Source organism: Anastrepha ludens, chromosome 2 (assembly GCF_028408465.1).
Source record: "Anastrepha ludens isolate Willacy chromosome 2, idAnaLude1.1, whole genome shotgun sequence".
Classification (NCBI taxonomy): Eukaryota; Metazoa; Arthropoda; class Insecta; order Diptera; family Tephritidae; genus Anastrepha; species Anastrepha ludens.
This window is the reverse complement of record NC_071498.1, coordinates 61,016,192-61,034,436: the sequence shown is the minus strand read 5'-3', so window position 1 is coordinate 61,034,436 and position 18,245 is coordinate 61,016,192. Positions and strand designations below refer to the sequence as shown.

Here is an 18,245-nt window from a genome sequence, read left to right as displayed (position 1 = left end):
CAGCATTCCCCGAACATTTAAGCAGAATGCTTATGCAGATGCAGGCGCTGCTCATTCAATATTTCAGCCGCCGGCACTAAGCTTTGCCATTTTGAAAATGTTATACTCGTATGAATTCGAATAGCGGTCATTATTCTTCACGAATTGTAACCTCTAACAGATGCGTGGGCCTAAGCAACCCCTCATTTAGAATTAAATCCTCATTACTAAACTTATTTTCGACTGACTTCCTCGCCATCACTTTGGGGCTACGCCTACGCTTATTTTTTGTCCGCATGTTTGTGGCAAATTGCTGATTTCCGACACTCCAACCACTTGCCGGCGTGCACCTACACACGCCTGGACTGACATCCACATATATACATATACATATATGCAGATGCATGTACATATTTGCATTTCTGCTTGTCATTATTTGTCGTCTGTTGTTCATGTGGCATTGTTTGACAATTATAGCATTGCTGCAAAACGTTTACAACAATACTGGTGTGCCATTGTTAGCAACAACTAAAATATAATGGTGATGACAACAATTTGTGTGTTGTCAATGCGACAAACAATTGTTGCAATTACTGTAGTCATTTGGTATGTAGTTGTTCCATTGCTCTTTTTCAGTTCATTTTCGCCCCTGCCTCATTTGCAATGTTGCCGCCTGTCGTCAGTCGCGTTTTCACAAACACACCCATCGCCTGCCTCCACTCAATACGCCGCTCTATTCTCCAACAGTACCTCAAATCGTGTGTCTGCTACTCGGCTGTACTCAACAACCAGACTAAAATTTTACCACTACTTTTGACTATTGTTGGTTCTATGCGACCTGTGCTCAATTTTTCTTTTCTTCAAAATTTTTTTCAATTAAGCTCGACTTTCATACATTTTTCATATGGACTCAAAATGCCACTTCTGCATTTCTAGCTCTTAGCTGTGTCTACTTTGCCTCCTTCACACCCTTTCATCGCACCACCGCTCTTGGTGGTTCGCATATACAATCGTCATGATCATCATCGTCTTGTTGCTGTGTTATTGCTGTTATTACTGCAGTTACTCTAATACATACACACAGACACACACACTTGTACTTATATTTTCTGATATTTTAGCGCATAAATATTGTATGACCTCAATTGTGTTCACTTTCCTTCAGCGCGCACTTGACGCTCAGCTCATTGCGCTCGGCTTACAAAGCCAGTCAGCCGTTCAGTCATGCCAAACAAACAAATGTACTAAATGTATATGGACAGACAATTGGTTCAAATGCAGCAATAAGCTCGTATATTAGTCAGTCAGTCTGACAGTCTGGCAGTCTATGACACGCCTTGTTGTCTTGTTGTGCTGTCGCTTGTAGCGTCAGCGACGAGTGCGAATGGCGACTTGAGTACGCTAAAGCTGTGGATTTCAGCGAGTTTGACCTGTTTTGAATAGCTTTTCATCCACTTTGTGTTCAAATATTCAAAAGATAAATATGAACAATATAGAAGATGTAGTACAAACACTTAAAAATCGTTTATTTACCCATTAATTGACTTGAGGGCAGTACTCTCAGTTGAAGAAGAGAGTTTTCTTTCTTTTGTACAAATGTCTGAAGTGGGCCGCACTTGGCAACGTAATCGTCAATGTCAGTCTATGGAAAGATGCTGAAATTTTCATAACCGGAAGCTTATGGAATTTTTTGTAAATATTTTTGAACTCATAATATGTATGTATAAATACATATATAGATTAGGATGGCTCAAGAATTTGCTTTCTCTTGATGCTAAATTTGTTTTATAGTCAAAAAAGAATAAGACACATATTGTTGTTGTAGCAGCAGCTTACTAAACCGTGTCTGTGTGATGTAGTCACCTATCGTCTTCATCTAACTCAACTGTACACACAGAAAGCGTGCTGCTTCCGCAGGTTGGGTCGAGAGGGACAGGTGTGTTAGATGAGTGGGTTTGATGGGGCATGTGGAAATGTGGTTAGTGTCGTGCGGATGCTGGACATATATTGGGTATGTCGAGATCGATTCTGGATAGGTAGGAGTTGAACCTACTATAATATCTAGAACGCAATTGGGCCAAAATTACGCGAGCCTCACCAGGAAGCTGAACTCTTCATATGCAATAAGTGGTGATTGGATTCCGATAACAGCTTTTGGGGGGCAGGAGTTTAGGAAGGTTTTAAGGAAGGTTTGCTCACCTTTTCTGCGCATACAACCGCTATTGCTACTAAGGTCCAAAATCGCTTGCCCGCAGTACTTGGGACAGTGATTCGCTGTGCAAAATACTGCTAGCAGGACGGCCACGGGATGTCTTTTGAAATCCCTCTGCAACAAATACACAATGAGGCATCAATGCTTCCTGTTAAGGAGCACAACAAAATGCTCAGCAAGCAGTTTTTCCTTTTGTCACTACCGCAGGTACCACCCCTGAATGCATTTGCTTGAGCGTGAGCCATCTCCCCGGCACGTCAGGAGACATCTCTTGAAATACACTGACGGGATCCTGGACAAAATACAATTACAACTACTGGACCGGACAGTGTACAGACTAAGACTAAATGACATTCATCGGGAGACCCTTACCACCTTCTTCGTTCACATGGCAGCCGGTTCTATCTTACCGTAATGACGAGCGTTTTTCCCGATCAAGGGCTGCCGTTCCAGTAAACTAGCCCTGTCTAGTGCACTGTACCCCACAGATATTTAGTATTCCCTTTTGATTTCCCTTTCAAAATGTCAAAAAAATTAATCCCTTGCTTTATTTAAAAAATAGCAAGTAATTTAAATTATTTTTTATAGGGAGCTTGAAAACAATTTTTTTTTTTCATAAATAATCAAAACTTTGCAAACTGTCGCAGGCTGTAATAATAAGTAACTTAAATTATTTTTTTTTTTTTTTGAAAAAACATTTTTTTTATTTTTTTATTTTATAAATAAATAATCAAAACTTTGCAAACTGTCACAGTGCTATTATACTGACCACGCCTGTGTATATAAATATGTATTTCTGCACCATGAAAGTCATTTCATAAAATAAAATTACACCGCCCCTTGTAACCTTTCGTTTTCCTGCTCTCGACAAACTGTTGGTAGCCGAAGAATACATTTTGGTTACAGTGTACACTACTATTTTCCAAACAAATCGGGAAAATTTGCACCCCGCAGGTCAAAATATATCATACATAAGAGCTTTTTCCGCTACCGATCGGCCTGACTGCCTGCCGACCGACAGCAACATACTTCTCACTCAAGTGACCAAAAATAAAAAGCAGCGAAACTTCCATGAAGTATTTGGAAATTGTATTTACTTCATTCTTCGTTTACATTTTTTTTAATTGGATTCAATTATCTTTTCACGCGATGCTCGTTACAAGGAATGAAAGGAAAATTAGAAATCGGGTATTAGGAAAATATCATTAATCTTCATAGCCAAAATGCGGTTCGGTATTTCGAACAATGCCGCAAATACACTTTCAAATAATCAGGCAAAGCAACAGAATCATCTTTGCGAACACAAATACATGCACACTTACAACTGCACCAATTTTGCTCAATCTTAACTATGGCGAATTGCTTCACTGAGGAAAACACTTGTTGCACGCTACATGTTGCATGCCACATTCACGGTTACTCCACTCCCATCCACTTGATGTCTGTAACGGCTGTGGTTTTGTTGCTGGGTGTGGTGCTGTATTGTGCAGTCATCAGTGCCGCCTATTTTTTCAATCATTGTCCAATAAATACTTTGCCATCATTATTTTCCTCTTCTACATCGATTGCATCAATATTCTTGTTGGAAGTGTGTTGGCGTTATTTTTATTGTCTTCTGTTTCGTTTTTTTTTTTTTATTTTTTTTTTGCTACAGATGCTTTGATTTGTAGAACCATTTGTTGTGGTGTCGATGATGCGCTGATGGCAAATGGGTCACGCCGCTGTTTCTGGAGACTTTCAAAATCTGTTGTATATTAAAAGGTTTTACACTTATTTTTACCATAATTTTAGTAAACGACACACACATTTTTCACTATCATACTGGCATATAATACGGTACAGTAGTGGTCACAAAAAAAGCACATCGACATTGTGGCAAGTTCTTATTATTGTACAAAATCTTAAAAACCCACCAAAATTTATAGTCAGAATTTTTAAAATAATTATGGGTATGCAGTTTTGTAGCTCATTAATAATAAAATTTCAATAAATGTAAAATCCAGCTGCTGCAAGCAGCTGCTGTAACCTTCTGCTGAAGTGCTGAAATCAAGCAAATCCCTGGGGTTTGTATGCCTTTTAAGACGTTTGATCTAACTGCCTACCTTTTTGAGAGAGCGAAGTCTGCCAAGCATATCAAATGTGTCGCCATGTCAAGTGCCTAGATTCTGTCTTGAAAAATGATGCAGTAATCTGACCTTATATTTATAAGCTTCTTTCAATGAGAGCTGCAGGGAAAATTCCTCTGATCACTTTCTACTACTCATTTCGGATGAGGAGAGAATTCCATAGGACGATATTAGATTTTAGGTCACTTCTGAACGCCGCTGTTATGGACGAGATCTGATAGTCACATCTTCTTAATTCCACCATTGTGCTGTTTAATATGGCGCAGGGAATACAAATATAGCTCGCGCTTATACCATTGCGGAAAAGGCATTGACACTTCGTATATTTTCTTTTTGTAAACTCCCGACTGCACAGTAACGCACCTCCAAGTTTGACAGGTTTCGCAATATAAAAATCAATGGCTAAATTTTAATCAGCTTCATTTAACAAATCAATAAGCAAAGAAAAAATTAGGTTCGCAGTTGGAAGATTTTACTGAGCTGAATTTTATCGAGCCGCCAAACTAACCAGATCCCCGAAAACCCTTACTATTAAACTTTGAAGGCAGCTCGCGACATGAGAAGTAGCCAGTCAGATTTTTTCTGTAGGGTACATATCGATGGCTTTCGAAAAAAGTGACATAATTCAAAAATACAAAATACTGAGGTGGGTCAGTTTTCTAGATAATTGACGCGCCAATTCGATCACCTGACAAAACGACACTAACGACATCTCTCTCTGATTTTTGCTTTTAACGGCAGTGCGGCAGTTGCGTATGTGTATGTATGTGTGTGTGTGCATTACTACGCAATTTGCTCTCGTTTTAACTATTTTAATATAATTTTCTGTGATTAGCACATGTTTTCTTTTCCATTGTACTTCGATTTTGCTGCTTGTTTTTCTTCACAAGATTTCCAGTTGTCACCGTCATTGAATCACGTCCACTCAAAGTTCAAGAGTTTATCTTATTTCTTGGTCGGCGGCAATGGTGCAATGTAGTGAGATTAAGTAAGATTGAAGACCAGAAGAGGAAGAAGTAAAGAACATACATACATATTTGCATATGTATGCGTGACTGAAGCATTTTATATATTTGTGTATAGTAAGTCAACTAAATAATAACCTGGTTTTAATGGTTTCGCATATAAACATCAGAGCACAGTGAACGAGATGATTAGCAGCTACGAGGGAGAGATGTCATGGGCCCTCAAGGATGGCCGGTTTGGCCATCTGAAGCAAAATTGTGAGGATAACTTCGGCTGCCACATCACCGGGAGCATTCATTGCCTAATTTCGAAAGCAATAGAGATCGATGATGATGCTCTATGAACTTCGCGAGCAGATACATTTTTTTTTTTTTTCAAAATAAATTTCCACAATTTGTAAGTGGTATTCTGGCGTTAAACGATTTATGATGACTTGCCAAACCTTACTAAATAGAAATGTCTACACGGTTCGCCATTCTCAGCTGTTTGACAAGAATGGCCCACTGTGCTTTTAAGATTGTGGAAACCTCATCTCTGTTCTGTTGATACAGTGAACGTGTAGAGGTGTTCGATAGGTTTCAATTACGGTCATCCTTTCTTTTTTTATTTTTTATTATATTTCTATAGTCGCAATTAATCGCAGCAGAAGATCGAGCAAAAAAATACCGCAAACACTTGTCTATTAGTTATATCTACGATACTGTTAATGGTAAATGAATACTATTTTCTCTTCTCATATTTTCCAGAATCCAAATCTTCCCGCAAATGCCTCACCATTCCGTCGTGCTTGGGGTCAATCGTCCTTTCGCACGCCACGCACCGACAAACACGCCCACCACCACCAGCAACATCAACTGCAATTGCAGCAGCAATCCGGCCAGCATCAGCATCTCAGTCCACTAGTGCGTCGTGCCTCATCAATGACAGCGTCCGACAATGATGTATACATCAAGTCCATGCATCATGGCGGTTACCATGATGAGCTCAAGCAAGCGCGTAGCCAACATCAGATAGCTACGGCAGCGGCAGCTTTGGTTGCCGCACGAAATGCCAATACAGGGGTAGCCATAGCAGCCCCACAAACGTCGACGAACGCCGCAAATAATGGCGGCAGCTGCACTGGTCAGCTAAAGGTGCCACAGCTGAAGACCACAAACGTGTCCGCCACAGATAATGGTGTTACAGGCGTGGCTGCCTGGGGTACAGCTTTTGAACGGCTGCTGGAGGATCCCGCTGGTATGCATACTTTCGCCGAGTTTCTGAAAAAAGAATTCTCAGCGGAGAATATCTACTTTTGGACTGCATGCGAACGCTTTCGTGCACTGGAGAGCAGCGTGGAGCGTGCGACGCAAGCAATGACCATCTTCTCGAAGCATCTGGCAAATGGCGCTTTGGAGCCGGTAAATGTCGATTCGCAGGCACGCAATCTGACGCAAGAGAAGCTGGAGAGCGCAGACACAGATCTCTTTGCGCCAGCGCAGAAGCAAATTTTCAATTTGATGAAATTCGACAGCTACCAACGCTTCATACGTTCTGATATGTACAAAAGTTGCCTAGAGGCAGAGGAAAAGCGTCAGCAGTTGCCTTATAAAGCGGAAGATTTAGATGAGTTGCTAAGAACGTCGGCGCATCAAGCAGTCACAGTGAGCAGTGTTGTGTCGAAGGTAAGTACGCTGAGCTGCAATGGCATTGCCCAAGGTTTATTGATTTATTTATTGTTTTTTTGTTTTCTTCTTTTTCTGCAGCTGAAGAAGTCCGCCAGCAATGCAGAGGACCGCTGCCGCAAAAGCCTACTGCCTTGGCATCGTAAAACGAGCAGCAACAAAGCGCCACGAGAACCCGCCGATGGCTGCGCTGACAGTAAAACTTCAAATAATAAGTTGGCTCTACTCTCCAGCCATTCGCTCAAAGTGGCACCCACACAGAATTCTCAAAGCGATATACACAGCTCACGCTCCTCACTCTCGTCTTTCGATGGCCTGACAGGCGCATCCATACTGCCGGGCACGTGTCGCGTAATCTTGAGTGACGCGTCAACAACAATGGTGCAAGCGCGTCCAAACGAAACAGTAGGCCAGCTCGTAGAGCGTTTGCTAGAGAAACGTGGCCTCACCTATCAATATTACGATGTGGTGGCCAAAGGCACCACCAAATCCATAGATATGCAAAGTTCGTCACAAACGCTCATTGGCAAAGATGTGCTCATCGAGCAGCGCGTCGCCTTCAAGATGGATTTGCCCGATCGCAAAGTGATATCGGTGAAGAGCAAACCCAAGAAGCAGTTGCACGAAGTAGTACGTCCCATTCTACATAAATACAACTACGACATTGAGGCGGTACAAGTGGTGCTGCGCGAAACGCAGGAGCCCGTCGATCTTTCACTGACTGTGACGCACGCCGATGGACAGCGTCTGCAGGCTGTATGGTTGAAGCCACCGCCATTATTGCTTAGCGGCGACTATCAAAACGGCAATGGTTGTGCAGCAAAAGTCGCAAAGCCATCGGCTTCGGTGAAGAGCGTCTCCTTTCCGTGCACAGTAAAACAGGTAAATGGCGGCATTGTGCGTAATACGAATGGTAATGGACTTGCTGTGGCCTCGCTCTCATCTCATCCAACACAGAGCGCTTTGGATGAGATCACCAACAAAGTGTTCACTGAACTGATGCAGGTCAAAGTGGAGGCGGCCAGCGCGGAAAAGCCATTGGCAGCAGTTAACAGCAAGGCCAATGATCTCGCTTCGCTTAAGGTGAGTCCGCTTGCAAAGTGCTGTTTTCCTTTTATTGTATTTACTCACGCATTTACTTTTATTTACTGTTTAGTCCGAAGACTGCGCTTCGGAAACTTCATCGATTTTCGAGCGCATTCGTCGACGTGACACCAACATCGCTGGCCTCAAACTGAAACTGAAGAAGCGCTCGACAAGTAGTCAACATTCCGAGGAGACAAACCAAAGCAGCCATACAACAGCTAGTAATGGGCAATTGTCCGCACCAATAGCGTCCGCCACAACATTGGATGTAAAGAAACCAATTATTGCTAAGCTAAAAGCAGGCGTTAAACTACAAATGCCGGAGCGAGTAGCTGAAAATCAAGGTGAGTGTGATCAACAGTTCTTTATAGGTATTCTTGGTAGATTTTCTAACATATTTCAACTTTCATCATTCACGATTTCAATAACATCGATTTTTCTCTCCCATTCCACAGATGAACTACTCGAAGGCCTAAAACGAGCCCAACTTGCACGTTTGGAAGACCAACGCGGCACAGAGATCAACTTTGAATTGCCCGATTTTCTAAAGAACAAAGAAAATCTCAACGCCTCAAAGTTACGCAAAGCGCGCGCTAATCTTAGTTCGATCAGCAAATCCTACAATGCTACTACGCATCCCACACCTGCACACACCAGCATCACCCCCACCTTAGCAACCACTGAGGAGCTACCTTCACCGCAGCTAGAGCGTCCACAACCCGCACCACGCCTTTCCATTACTAACAAACTGAAAGCAACCACACCTGTATCACCAGTGAAGCCAGAAGAAGAGCCGCCAGCACTACCGAACTCACTTGAAGGTCATCAATCGCAATCCACGAATACTTCTAATTCATCATTGGAGGCTGAATATGCAACGGCAACATTGGCAGCAGCAGCAGCAGCAACGGCAGGTAGCTGCAAAGGACCACCGCCGTTGCCACCCAAACCAAAAGTTTTGCCCATCAAACCATCGAATTGGGGCGCTGCTGCTGCTGCGAGTATGACGACCTCGTCCACAACCACTTCGCCCACAACTCCCTCAATGGCTTTGCCCTCGTTGCCGATGGCTACACCTAAGAATTACACCACAATTGGCTTGTCTACTGGCGCTACAGCCATGGCGGAGGATGCTACAATGTTGCTGCATGCCGCCAGCAAATATTGCACTTCAAATGAAATAGCGCCGCGCAAAACTCATCTAAGCATTGCGTCGGAGCAGCCGACATCGGCACGCTGTGCATACCTAGAGGAGCCGAGTAGCAGCTTTGTGTAAGACAGAGAGAGAGAAAAAATGAAAAATCAGAAGTAGCGCGAGTATAGGAGATATAAGTTAGCTTCCACGTTCCACTTCTATTCTCCCCAGAGCCAAAATCGTATATGCCCCATGCATACCTAAGTCATATATACACTAAAAATACCGCTCGACTATACACCCTATGATTTTTAATAATATGCATTATTCGCATAATTCATTTTTAATTCATTGGTATTATTTTATGATGCTTTTATCAGCTTACTTGTAAATATTTTATTTATCAATTTTTAAAATTTTTTATTTATAAATTCATGTAATACATACATATATGCATACATACATACATATCTGAAATGTTAGCGAAATGGAAAGTTTCACTAGAAGTTAGTCTATTCGTATTTAATCAACTGAGAAGCAAGGGTATTTAAAAATATTTCCAACAATAGCAATAAGCGTTAGAAGTAAGTACCAATTAAAAAAATGTGTAACTGTAAATATATTTTGGAAACAGCAAAATTTTAGGCAATAAAGTTATTTTATATATTAAAATCTGCGTCGTTCATAAGATTTGGGGAAGGCTTGGGTTGTTGGGTTCATAGAAATGTCTTTGTTTAAAAAAAACAAATATTTTATTATTTATTTTAACCGGGAATCTGTTCGAATCTTAAAAAAATTCATGATTTACTTTTCATTACATTTATCAACGAAGCAAAGTGATGGAGTTTAGCTTAGAAACTTAACTGGAGTTTACTTTGTCGTATGGGTTGGTGGTAACTAATCTAAGCTACTTTACTGGGTTGTTCAATAAGTTTTGCTGTTCGATAAGAGAGGGCGTTGCCTAATTTTTTTTTTTGGTACATCCTTCATATGCACGTTTGTGAAGTTGACATGTCGCAGTATTTTCTATAATTGAAAAAATCAAGAGATTGAATTTTTATTTTTGAAAGGTTTAAAAGCAATGGGAATTTATGAACGAATATTGAAAGTGTTTATACACTTTTCGTCATGACGTTTCGCCATCAATCAGTACAGTAGAAAGATGAGTTGCTGAGCGTACACGACGTCGTACAAGCCTTGAAAACGATCCACGTCAAGGACGTCCAAAAACAGTAACGACATCAGAAATCGTAAAAACTATACAGGATATCGCGTTGGAAAATCGTCTACTGGGTGAAAGATATTTGGTAGAAGTCCTAGTCATCCTATTGGGTAGTGTAAGCAATGTTGTGACTGAAGCATTGGGTTTCAGAGAGCTGTGTGCACAATGGGTGTGGCATTCGCTAACAATGGAACAAAATCTCATTCGAATGCGACTTTCTCAGCAACATTTAAAGCATTTTCGAAAGGATAAAATGGATTTTGTCGATCGATTCATCATTATGAAAGAGACTTGGGTCTATCACCATAATCCTTAATCCTAAAGTGTGGTGTGAATCAGGATCTTCGGCTCCGAAACAAGTTCGGGCCCAGAAATCAGGAATTATTTTGTCACAAGAGCATTTTGACAAGGCTAAGCATCCGCCCTTTTCACTAGATTTGGCCTCTAGCTACTTCCATCTATTTCCAGGGTTAAAATATTCATGCGTGGAAAGCGTTTTTCAGCAAATAATGAGGGCATAACAGCTATGGGAGCGTATTTTTAAACCCCTCCAGATTCTCACTTCAGGGTTGGGATTCATAAATTGGAATCTCGTTGGATCAAGGATATTTATGTTCAGGCAGTTTATACTGAATAAGGAATTGTATTTCGAACCATAAAATTGTGTTTTTCTTAGCGAACCGCAAAACTTATTGAACAATATAAATGCATTGAAAGTTGCAGCGCACATACCAGCCCGCGTCAAAACGACAGCACATCAACATTTTGAGAAATTTTGACAAGTTTTCTCTATTTTTTTTTTTAATTTTCGTTATTTTTATATAGAAGCATGGCTCATTGTCTAAAACATAAAAATGATTCATACATTCTGTCAAAAAAATATCGGGAATTGTTCTCTTAAAAAGCGCGCGATACATATATGTATGTATGTCTAAATTTTTTTTGCTGGAATGTTGGTGCAACTGTCCTGTCGCCGAGTTTAAGCGTGATCTGTCAATTAGCTTGTTTTTGGAATTTAATTATATCAGTCAACTGTAGGTATGCTCTGCCATTTTCACTAAGAATAAAAATCTCGAACAAAGAATTTGTCTTAAATTTTGTATTTTGAACGGGTTTTCGTGTGCCGAATCATTGAAAATGCAGAAAGCCTATGGCGAGTGTGTTTTAACAAAAGCACGGGTCTACGGGTGGTATAAGACTTTTGCAGAGGGCTGAAAAGTCGTTCCAAAAGACTTGAATTTCTTTCAAAAAATTCATCGGAAGGAGGTGGCTAAAGACATGCTGGAGCAACTAAATTCGGAACGTTTACCCAGCGCATCACAACAGGTGAGGAAACGACCCAATTTGTGGAAAGAAGTCGATATTGAGTCGATACAGACCATTAAGAAGAATTCGCTGAAGGAGCTGAAGCAGGTCTCTTCAAACGCGTTTAAAAGGTGCTTTGATGACTGGAATAATCTTCGGCGTATGTGTTTTGCTTCGAATGGGGCCTATTTTGAAAGCGACAAAATAAATTTTGATGATTAAACAATTGTTTTGCGTTTTATTGAACAATTCCCCGTAACTTTCTGGCAGAGTGTAAATACATTTTTCAAATTTTATACAAAAATTAGAAAAACTCCACAAACTTCAACACAATTCCACGGTTTTCAATTAGAATTTTTAGACGAATTTTTGATATGCAGTTTTATAGCTTATTAAATTTTAGTGCAATAAATGGCGAGTTTGAAGTTGCAAAAATAAAAACGTTTCTCTCGTAAATTGTTTGCGATTTTTGTAAATAAAAATGTGAGCGCCAGTCAGGTGGCCCTGAAGCTTTTGTCATCCTGTGAGTTTAAGTCCTCACTGGTCCTTGTGTGTATCGAGCAACTCAATCTGTTAAGTACGCACAATCGCAACCGGCTAATTTCGGGCGGGGAAGGTTGAGACATCTCGGTCATTTGCCGCCTGAAGAAAGGCACATACGCTCAGTCCTAGCCAGCTCTATCTTAAGTTTAATAAGATAACTGGGTCTTGATGAGGTACTGTGATGAGTAGAAGGTACAAAAAGCCATGAGGTCGAAGTGCAAACTTCCAATAAATCTTAGTCTAAATAAAATAGACGTGCATTCGTTGTATGGAGAAAATGCACAAGACCGGCAGCAAAAAAAATGGTTTGTTTTTGTCAAAAATCAAAACAATTTTTGATTCACTTAAAACTTGCACTTTATTATATCAAAATTCAATGGGCTATAAAACTGCATACTCGATACTTTAGAAAATTCTTATTAAGGTGTAAAATTTTGATGCATTTTTTTACTAAAATTACCACAAAATGTCTTTCATGTGACTATAAAAGGGCATATCTTAAACTAGCTTTTAATAGTATTTATTCTCTCTTAATTTCAGCATAATATTTATCTACTTCTGTGATTAGGTTATGAATTTTGGCACCCTAGTCTAGCAAAAAGTCACGCATTTTCTTCATATAAAAAACCTTGTCCTGCAGGGGTTATGTGAAATTTTTCTAATTTTTGTCTTAAGTTTGGAACTTAGATTTATATAGTTTTTGTTAGATAATGAGCCATACTTTTCAATCAAAAAAAATATATAACATATGTATACCACCTGATCAAAAAGTTCCCGGAACAACCACCAGGTGATGTTCTAAAGCAACTGATTTTAGTTCCGTTTGTGTTTTAGTTGCCACATCTGTGATTAACATTCCTAGTAAAATTTGGAGAGCTCCAAATGAACCAAGAGCAAAAAAAGTGGTGCTCATGGTTTTGTGGAGTACAACGCACGAATTTTTGCCAGAAGGCAGATAGTTGATATTTATGCGAATGAGGCGTTTACGTGTAGTAATTTTCCAAAAAAAAAGAGGATTTGTGAGAATCAGCTCGTAGATTTTGCACCATGATAGCGAATCGTCGTACAGTGCCATCATTATCGCCGAATTTTTGATCAAGCACGAAACGAATGCCATGCAACAGCCATGAATTTCATCTGATATGACGCCCTGTGATTTTATTCTGTTTGGTCGGGCAAAAAGCCACTGCGAGGAATGCGTTTTGAAAGCCGAAAAGAAGTAATGGAATATCTCAAAAAAAGTTTCAAAAATATTTCGAGAGTTAGATCAAACACGCAACATGCGTTGGAAGGGAAGGGGAGTTCTTTGAAGGTGATAATAGCACTTTTGAGAAATAAACTTGAATTTTGAATTATCTGAATATATTTCGGGAACTTTTTGATCAAGGTGGTCTATATACAAGTATATAATTTGCCTTTGTTTGATCTTTGGTCCAAAAATTTGCTTCAAAAATTACTAGGAAATGTGAGTAAATACGGAGAACTTCGGGCAGAAATATAGAATTTAAAATATAATAGATACATATATAAAAGTATTTGTATTGTATGCAAATAAAAAATGTTAAACTTCTACATACGCGCCCAAGTTTACGTGCGAAATCAAGAATTAAGAGAAATCGATGTTTGCACCGTCTTTATGGGTCTACAAATCCTGATGGTATTTTGCACTTAACATATATTTGAAGTCTAAAGGACCCCGCCGCCACTGGAAACTGCTGATAAAGTACTTCACTGCTATTATTTGTTGCGTGTCGTTCAATCAATACTGAGTTTACGGTCGAAGTGAGATATTGTAATTCTGATATTTCTGTCTGTGTACGGAATGTATGGAATGCAAAAGAACGAGTTGTTTGTTGGCTTTATAAGCGATTGGCGAATTTCTGTCACTGCTCGTGCTAATTTGCAAGTTCGGTGAGATACTGAGCTCTATGGGGCCATATCAGCATATGACAAGTATAGCTAAATTGCAAGTAATTGAAGCTGCCGCCGTAGCCGAATCGGTTGGTGTGTGACTACCATTTACTAGGGCACGAAACACCAATTAATAGGAAATTTTTTTTGTCTAATAGCGGCAGTCAATAGCAAAAATGTACGAGTTTCTCTGGAAAAGCTCCGCATAAAAACAATCGGCCATTCGGAGGCGGCTTAAAACTTTACGTCTAAAATGCTGGATATCATATTAAAAAAATAAATGGTTAATATGGTTAATATTGTCTTCTATATCGCATATACGTATATAAAATAATATTTATTGCAATGGTTATTGCTTGTGGCCACAAATTTAACTTTAATATTTTCACTACGTACAACAGCTTTTGCACTTAAAAAGATAATTGATACAATATTTGTGCTCTAAACAATGGAATTGTAATTCTTAACAAAAATTTTTTTTTTTTTTTTTCTTAATTGTTGGTATAACAGTAATTTTATTATCTACGCAGTTATTTCTAGAAGCATTAGAGAACAACCAATTTAAAAAAGTACAAATAGTGTGGTGATATAGATTAGAATAATTATAGTGTCTGACTTTATGCCAATATCTTAGAAAATTTTTTCTCTAAATTCCTTATTGCAAGTTTGGTGATGTATGAAGTGTATTGTTAGCGCCTAAAGTTATGCTATGTTTGCATGCAAATGTATATCGATTTTTTCGGTTTCCTTTTGTTGGCAAATGATTTATTCGAACGTTCATTTTGTTAGATTTCTATACACCTAATTGAAATCAATTCGTTAAAATTCCCAGTTATTTGATAACATTTATTTAATAGTTCGATAATCTAACAATTTGATTCTAAAACCTGCCAACAAAAAGTACAATCAAATGGACGGACTTGCCGTCGTCGGCTTTGCCTTGCTTTCGCTATCCGCTTTCATATCTGACGCTGATGAGGACTCCGCTTGAATTTGCGCCGGCTGTTTTTGAGTTGGCTGCTCCGCACCGGGCTCTAATTTCGTATCACCCTCAGCTAGTAATTCCACAGCTTCTTCCGCCTCTTCAATCACTTGATACGTAATAGGCGCTGGTTCTTTGGGCGGCAACCAATCAGGTATGATTTTATCGTGCAAACGCCATTGTCCATATTCATTAGAAATATGTTTTTCAAATACCACGTATTCTAATACATCTTTAGCTACGATTTCACTGCCATGCATTAAACGTCCGAACCGGTCGTAAATAGCTAACACTTGTTGTGTGTGAAATCGCACAGTAACTTGCGCATACAAATTTTCCTTGCTGATGATGTCTGTGACGCGTGCATGTACCACGCGTGGCGGTTCCAAAGATTGCAAGAAACGCCAGTGGATGGTCTTGTCACGCACATTGTGCATCATTTCGGGATAACAGCGTTCCGTAACGTATTCACGCAACTGATGTTTATTTTTCGCCGCCATTTGTGTGTGCGCTGCAACATAGATATCCTGGGCTTGACTGGCAAAGTCATCAGTGCTGAACTCTTCTTCATACGCGCGTATTTTGCGTACTGCCATAAAACTTTTCGATTTCTTTTCAAGGAATTCAAACTTTTGTTTGGCACCCGTAGAGGAAATGATCGACTTCTTGCCATCGCCTTCTGGCGGCACATAAGGTTCAAAAATACCGCCGGTGCAACTAATATGGAAGGGTCGTTCTAGCCAGGGACGTGGTGGCAGCACACCTCGTTTCTTTAGGCGGCTACGTATTTCGTCTTGCGTCAAATCGCCTTGTTTCTCTTGGAAGTTAGGTAATTCTACCTTAACAAACTTTTGTGAACGTAGCTTCTTAAATTTCGGATTCCAGTGTTTGGTTTGGCGGTGACGCAATTGTTGTGCCTGTAATTGCAGCAATGCTTGCATGGCTGGGGGTTGCATGAGCTTTGTGGAAAAAAACAAAATTATAAGTGATTGAATTAGGGTTATGGTAGAATGTTTAAACGCATGATTTGATTTCAACAACCGTTACTTACCTGCAATATTTTAATGCCACAACGCGCTGAAGCTACAAGTTCCATTTTTACGACTATTTTCAGTAAGAAATGCTGGAAAAATGAGTCGATGTAAAATTTACACAACGACCCTAATCAGAATTCACGGAGTCCGTCAAATTTGCCGTGCGAAAGGCAAGAATGGGGAAACGTCAAAATCAGCTTATTTGATTAGTGCTGTGCATTCGATAATAACGAATGAAGCCAGTGATTTATTTGTCTTTGTACCTTTTTCAGTTTGGTTTCAGAGAGTTGTTTTGAATTCTACTTTTGAATTTACATTATAATTTCAGTAAGTTTAATAAAGTTGCAATTCAAATTCAGAAATTTCCAATTAAAGTTCAGTAAATTTCATACTCACTGTACGATTCGGAGATTTTACATATACCCGTGTGGTGTATAATATGTAAACCCAAATGTGAACAACAATATATCTCTAAAACCGAATACATAACTTGTATATATGTACATATATCGGAAAAAGGGGGCACATCTGATTTAAAACGAAATTTCCAAATCGCTTTTCTCCGGAACCACAAATGCTAAGATAATAAAATATGATACAGTTACACAAATTACCTGTCTTATAATACGTTCACATATAAGTACATGGTTTACTTTTTCGCGCTTAACTCAAAATTAAAAAGTGCAATTTCTCATGAAAAATGTATCTCCCAAAATCTTAGACCATAAAATAATCCTAGATAATAACGAAACTTTTTGGCAGCAACCCTGTGTTTTCTGTGTTATCAATAAGTACAGAGAACGTTAATGTTCTCTGAGAGACTTCTCTATTCATCAATGTTCTCTGTAAGTATTATTACGAATGTAAGGAGAAACATCAAAATAAAAACTAAATGAAATGGATGCCGGCAAAGAAAACGGGTCTGTAAACATAATTCTAATAAAACTTTTGTTAAATATTATTATTCTTATTATTTATTATAAAATGTAATATAGAATATCCCACGCGCATTGCTGCCATAATTTTTTGCAACCTCAGTAAACGTCACATATGGATTTCCTCCAACTGTTTATTAATAGCAGCCTATTGCGTAATAAAATTAGATATTCCTTCTCCTTGTATTTTCTTCATACCGTTAATAATAATTACAGAAACCAAAAGCACCGATATATTCCACCAGAATAATTTCTATGAAGAAAAACCTCTCAAAGCAGTTTTGACAGGTGATTGTCAATATTGCAGGTAATCTGCCATATGTGAACGGGTAGATTAATTTGGTGGATTTATAGGAGATTAATGCAAATGTGAACGTATTAATATGACGAAAAGTATTAGTTATTGGATAAGCGGGCGTAACACCTCCCATACAAACTGAAATCTTCTTATAGTTTTTCTCTGGAACCGCTCATACTAAGTATTGAAATTTTATACAGCTACATAAATTACGAACGCCGTTCTTAAGGCGAAAAGCATAATGTGTTGGAAAAGGAGGCAGGGTTCCTCTCGTAAAAACCTAAATCTCATATCGTGCGTACAAAACAAATTAATCAACGAAAATTTCAAAACCTTAAAAAAATTTGTATGGATCTCTTCAAGGGTTTGAAAAAAATTGGCATATTTTACCACATTATAGATTTCGATTAAAATTGAATAAATCATACCACAATTCTTTAAGAACTTAAACAAAAAAATTGGTTAGAGCGGACAAGCCTCCCATAACACTTTAAACCTCCCATAAAATATTATTATCTTTGTTTTACACTTTTCTCATAAGCGCACACCTGCCGTAATCAGACAAAATTTTCAGTCCCTTAGGTGTTCGCTTAAGAGGAAGTACACGGTGATTATAATTCGTGAATTCGCAATTTAATACACGGCACTTAATTTGTTCTATTATGTTTAATATAAGAATCACAAATTTGAAAGTCACAATATTCGCCAAGCCATTCAGTGCAAATTCACAGCAAGTGACTTCTCTGCTTTTTGTTTGTTTATTCGCGGCACTGACCTTATCGGTTGTCAATAGCGCTAAAAATGAGATTCCGATTATCGGACTGCACCACCTTTTGTGTACCGTGGA

At 39.1% G+C, this 18,245-nt stretch overlaps 2 protein-coding genes across 4 annotated transcripts in view; one reads left to right on the top strand and one right to left on the bottom strand.

Moving 5' to 3' along the window:
* LOC128871598 (regulator of G-protein signaling loco) overlaps positions 1-9,840 on the top strand; it is a 91,919-nt gene extending 82,079 nt beyond the window's left edge. For all 3 annotated transcript variants that reach the window (XM_054113467.1, XM_054113469.1, XM_054113468.1), the window contains 4 exons: positions 6,030-6,947; positions 7,029-8,030; positions 8,104-8,377; positions 8,489-9,840. In XM_054113467.1, the coding sequence (XP_053969442.1) occupies positions 6,030-6,947; positions 7,029-8,030; positions 8,104-8,377; positions 8,489-9,309 (3,015 nt within the window). In that variant the 3' untranslated portion in view covers positions 9,310-9,840. The remainder of the gene's footprint in view (positions 1-6,029; positions 6,948-7,028; positions 8,031-8,103; positions 8,378-8,488) is intronic.
* Positions 9,841-14,974: 5,134 nt separating this feature from the next.
* Positions 14,975-16,349, bottom strand: LOC128871597 (probable 39S ribosomal protein L45, mitochondrial). The gene is made up of 2 exons (XM_054113466.1): positions 16,183-16,349; positions 14,975-16,090 (listed from the first exon to the last, which is right to left on the bottom strand). The coding sequence occupies exons 1-2, from the start codon at positions 16,225-16,227 to the stop codon at positions 15,056-15,058; spliced, it is 1,080 nt and encodes a 359-aa protein (XP_053969441.1). The 5' UTR covers positions 16,228-16,349; the 3' UTR covers positions 14,975-15,055.
* Between the last annotated feature and the right edge of the window lie 1,896 nt (positions 16,350-18,245).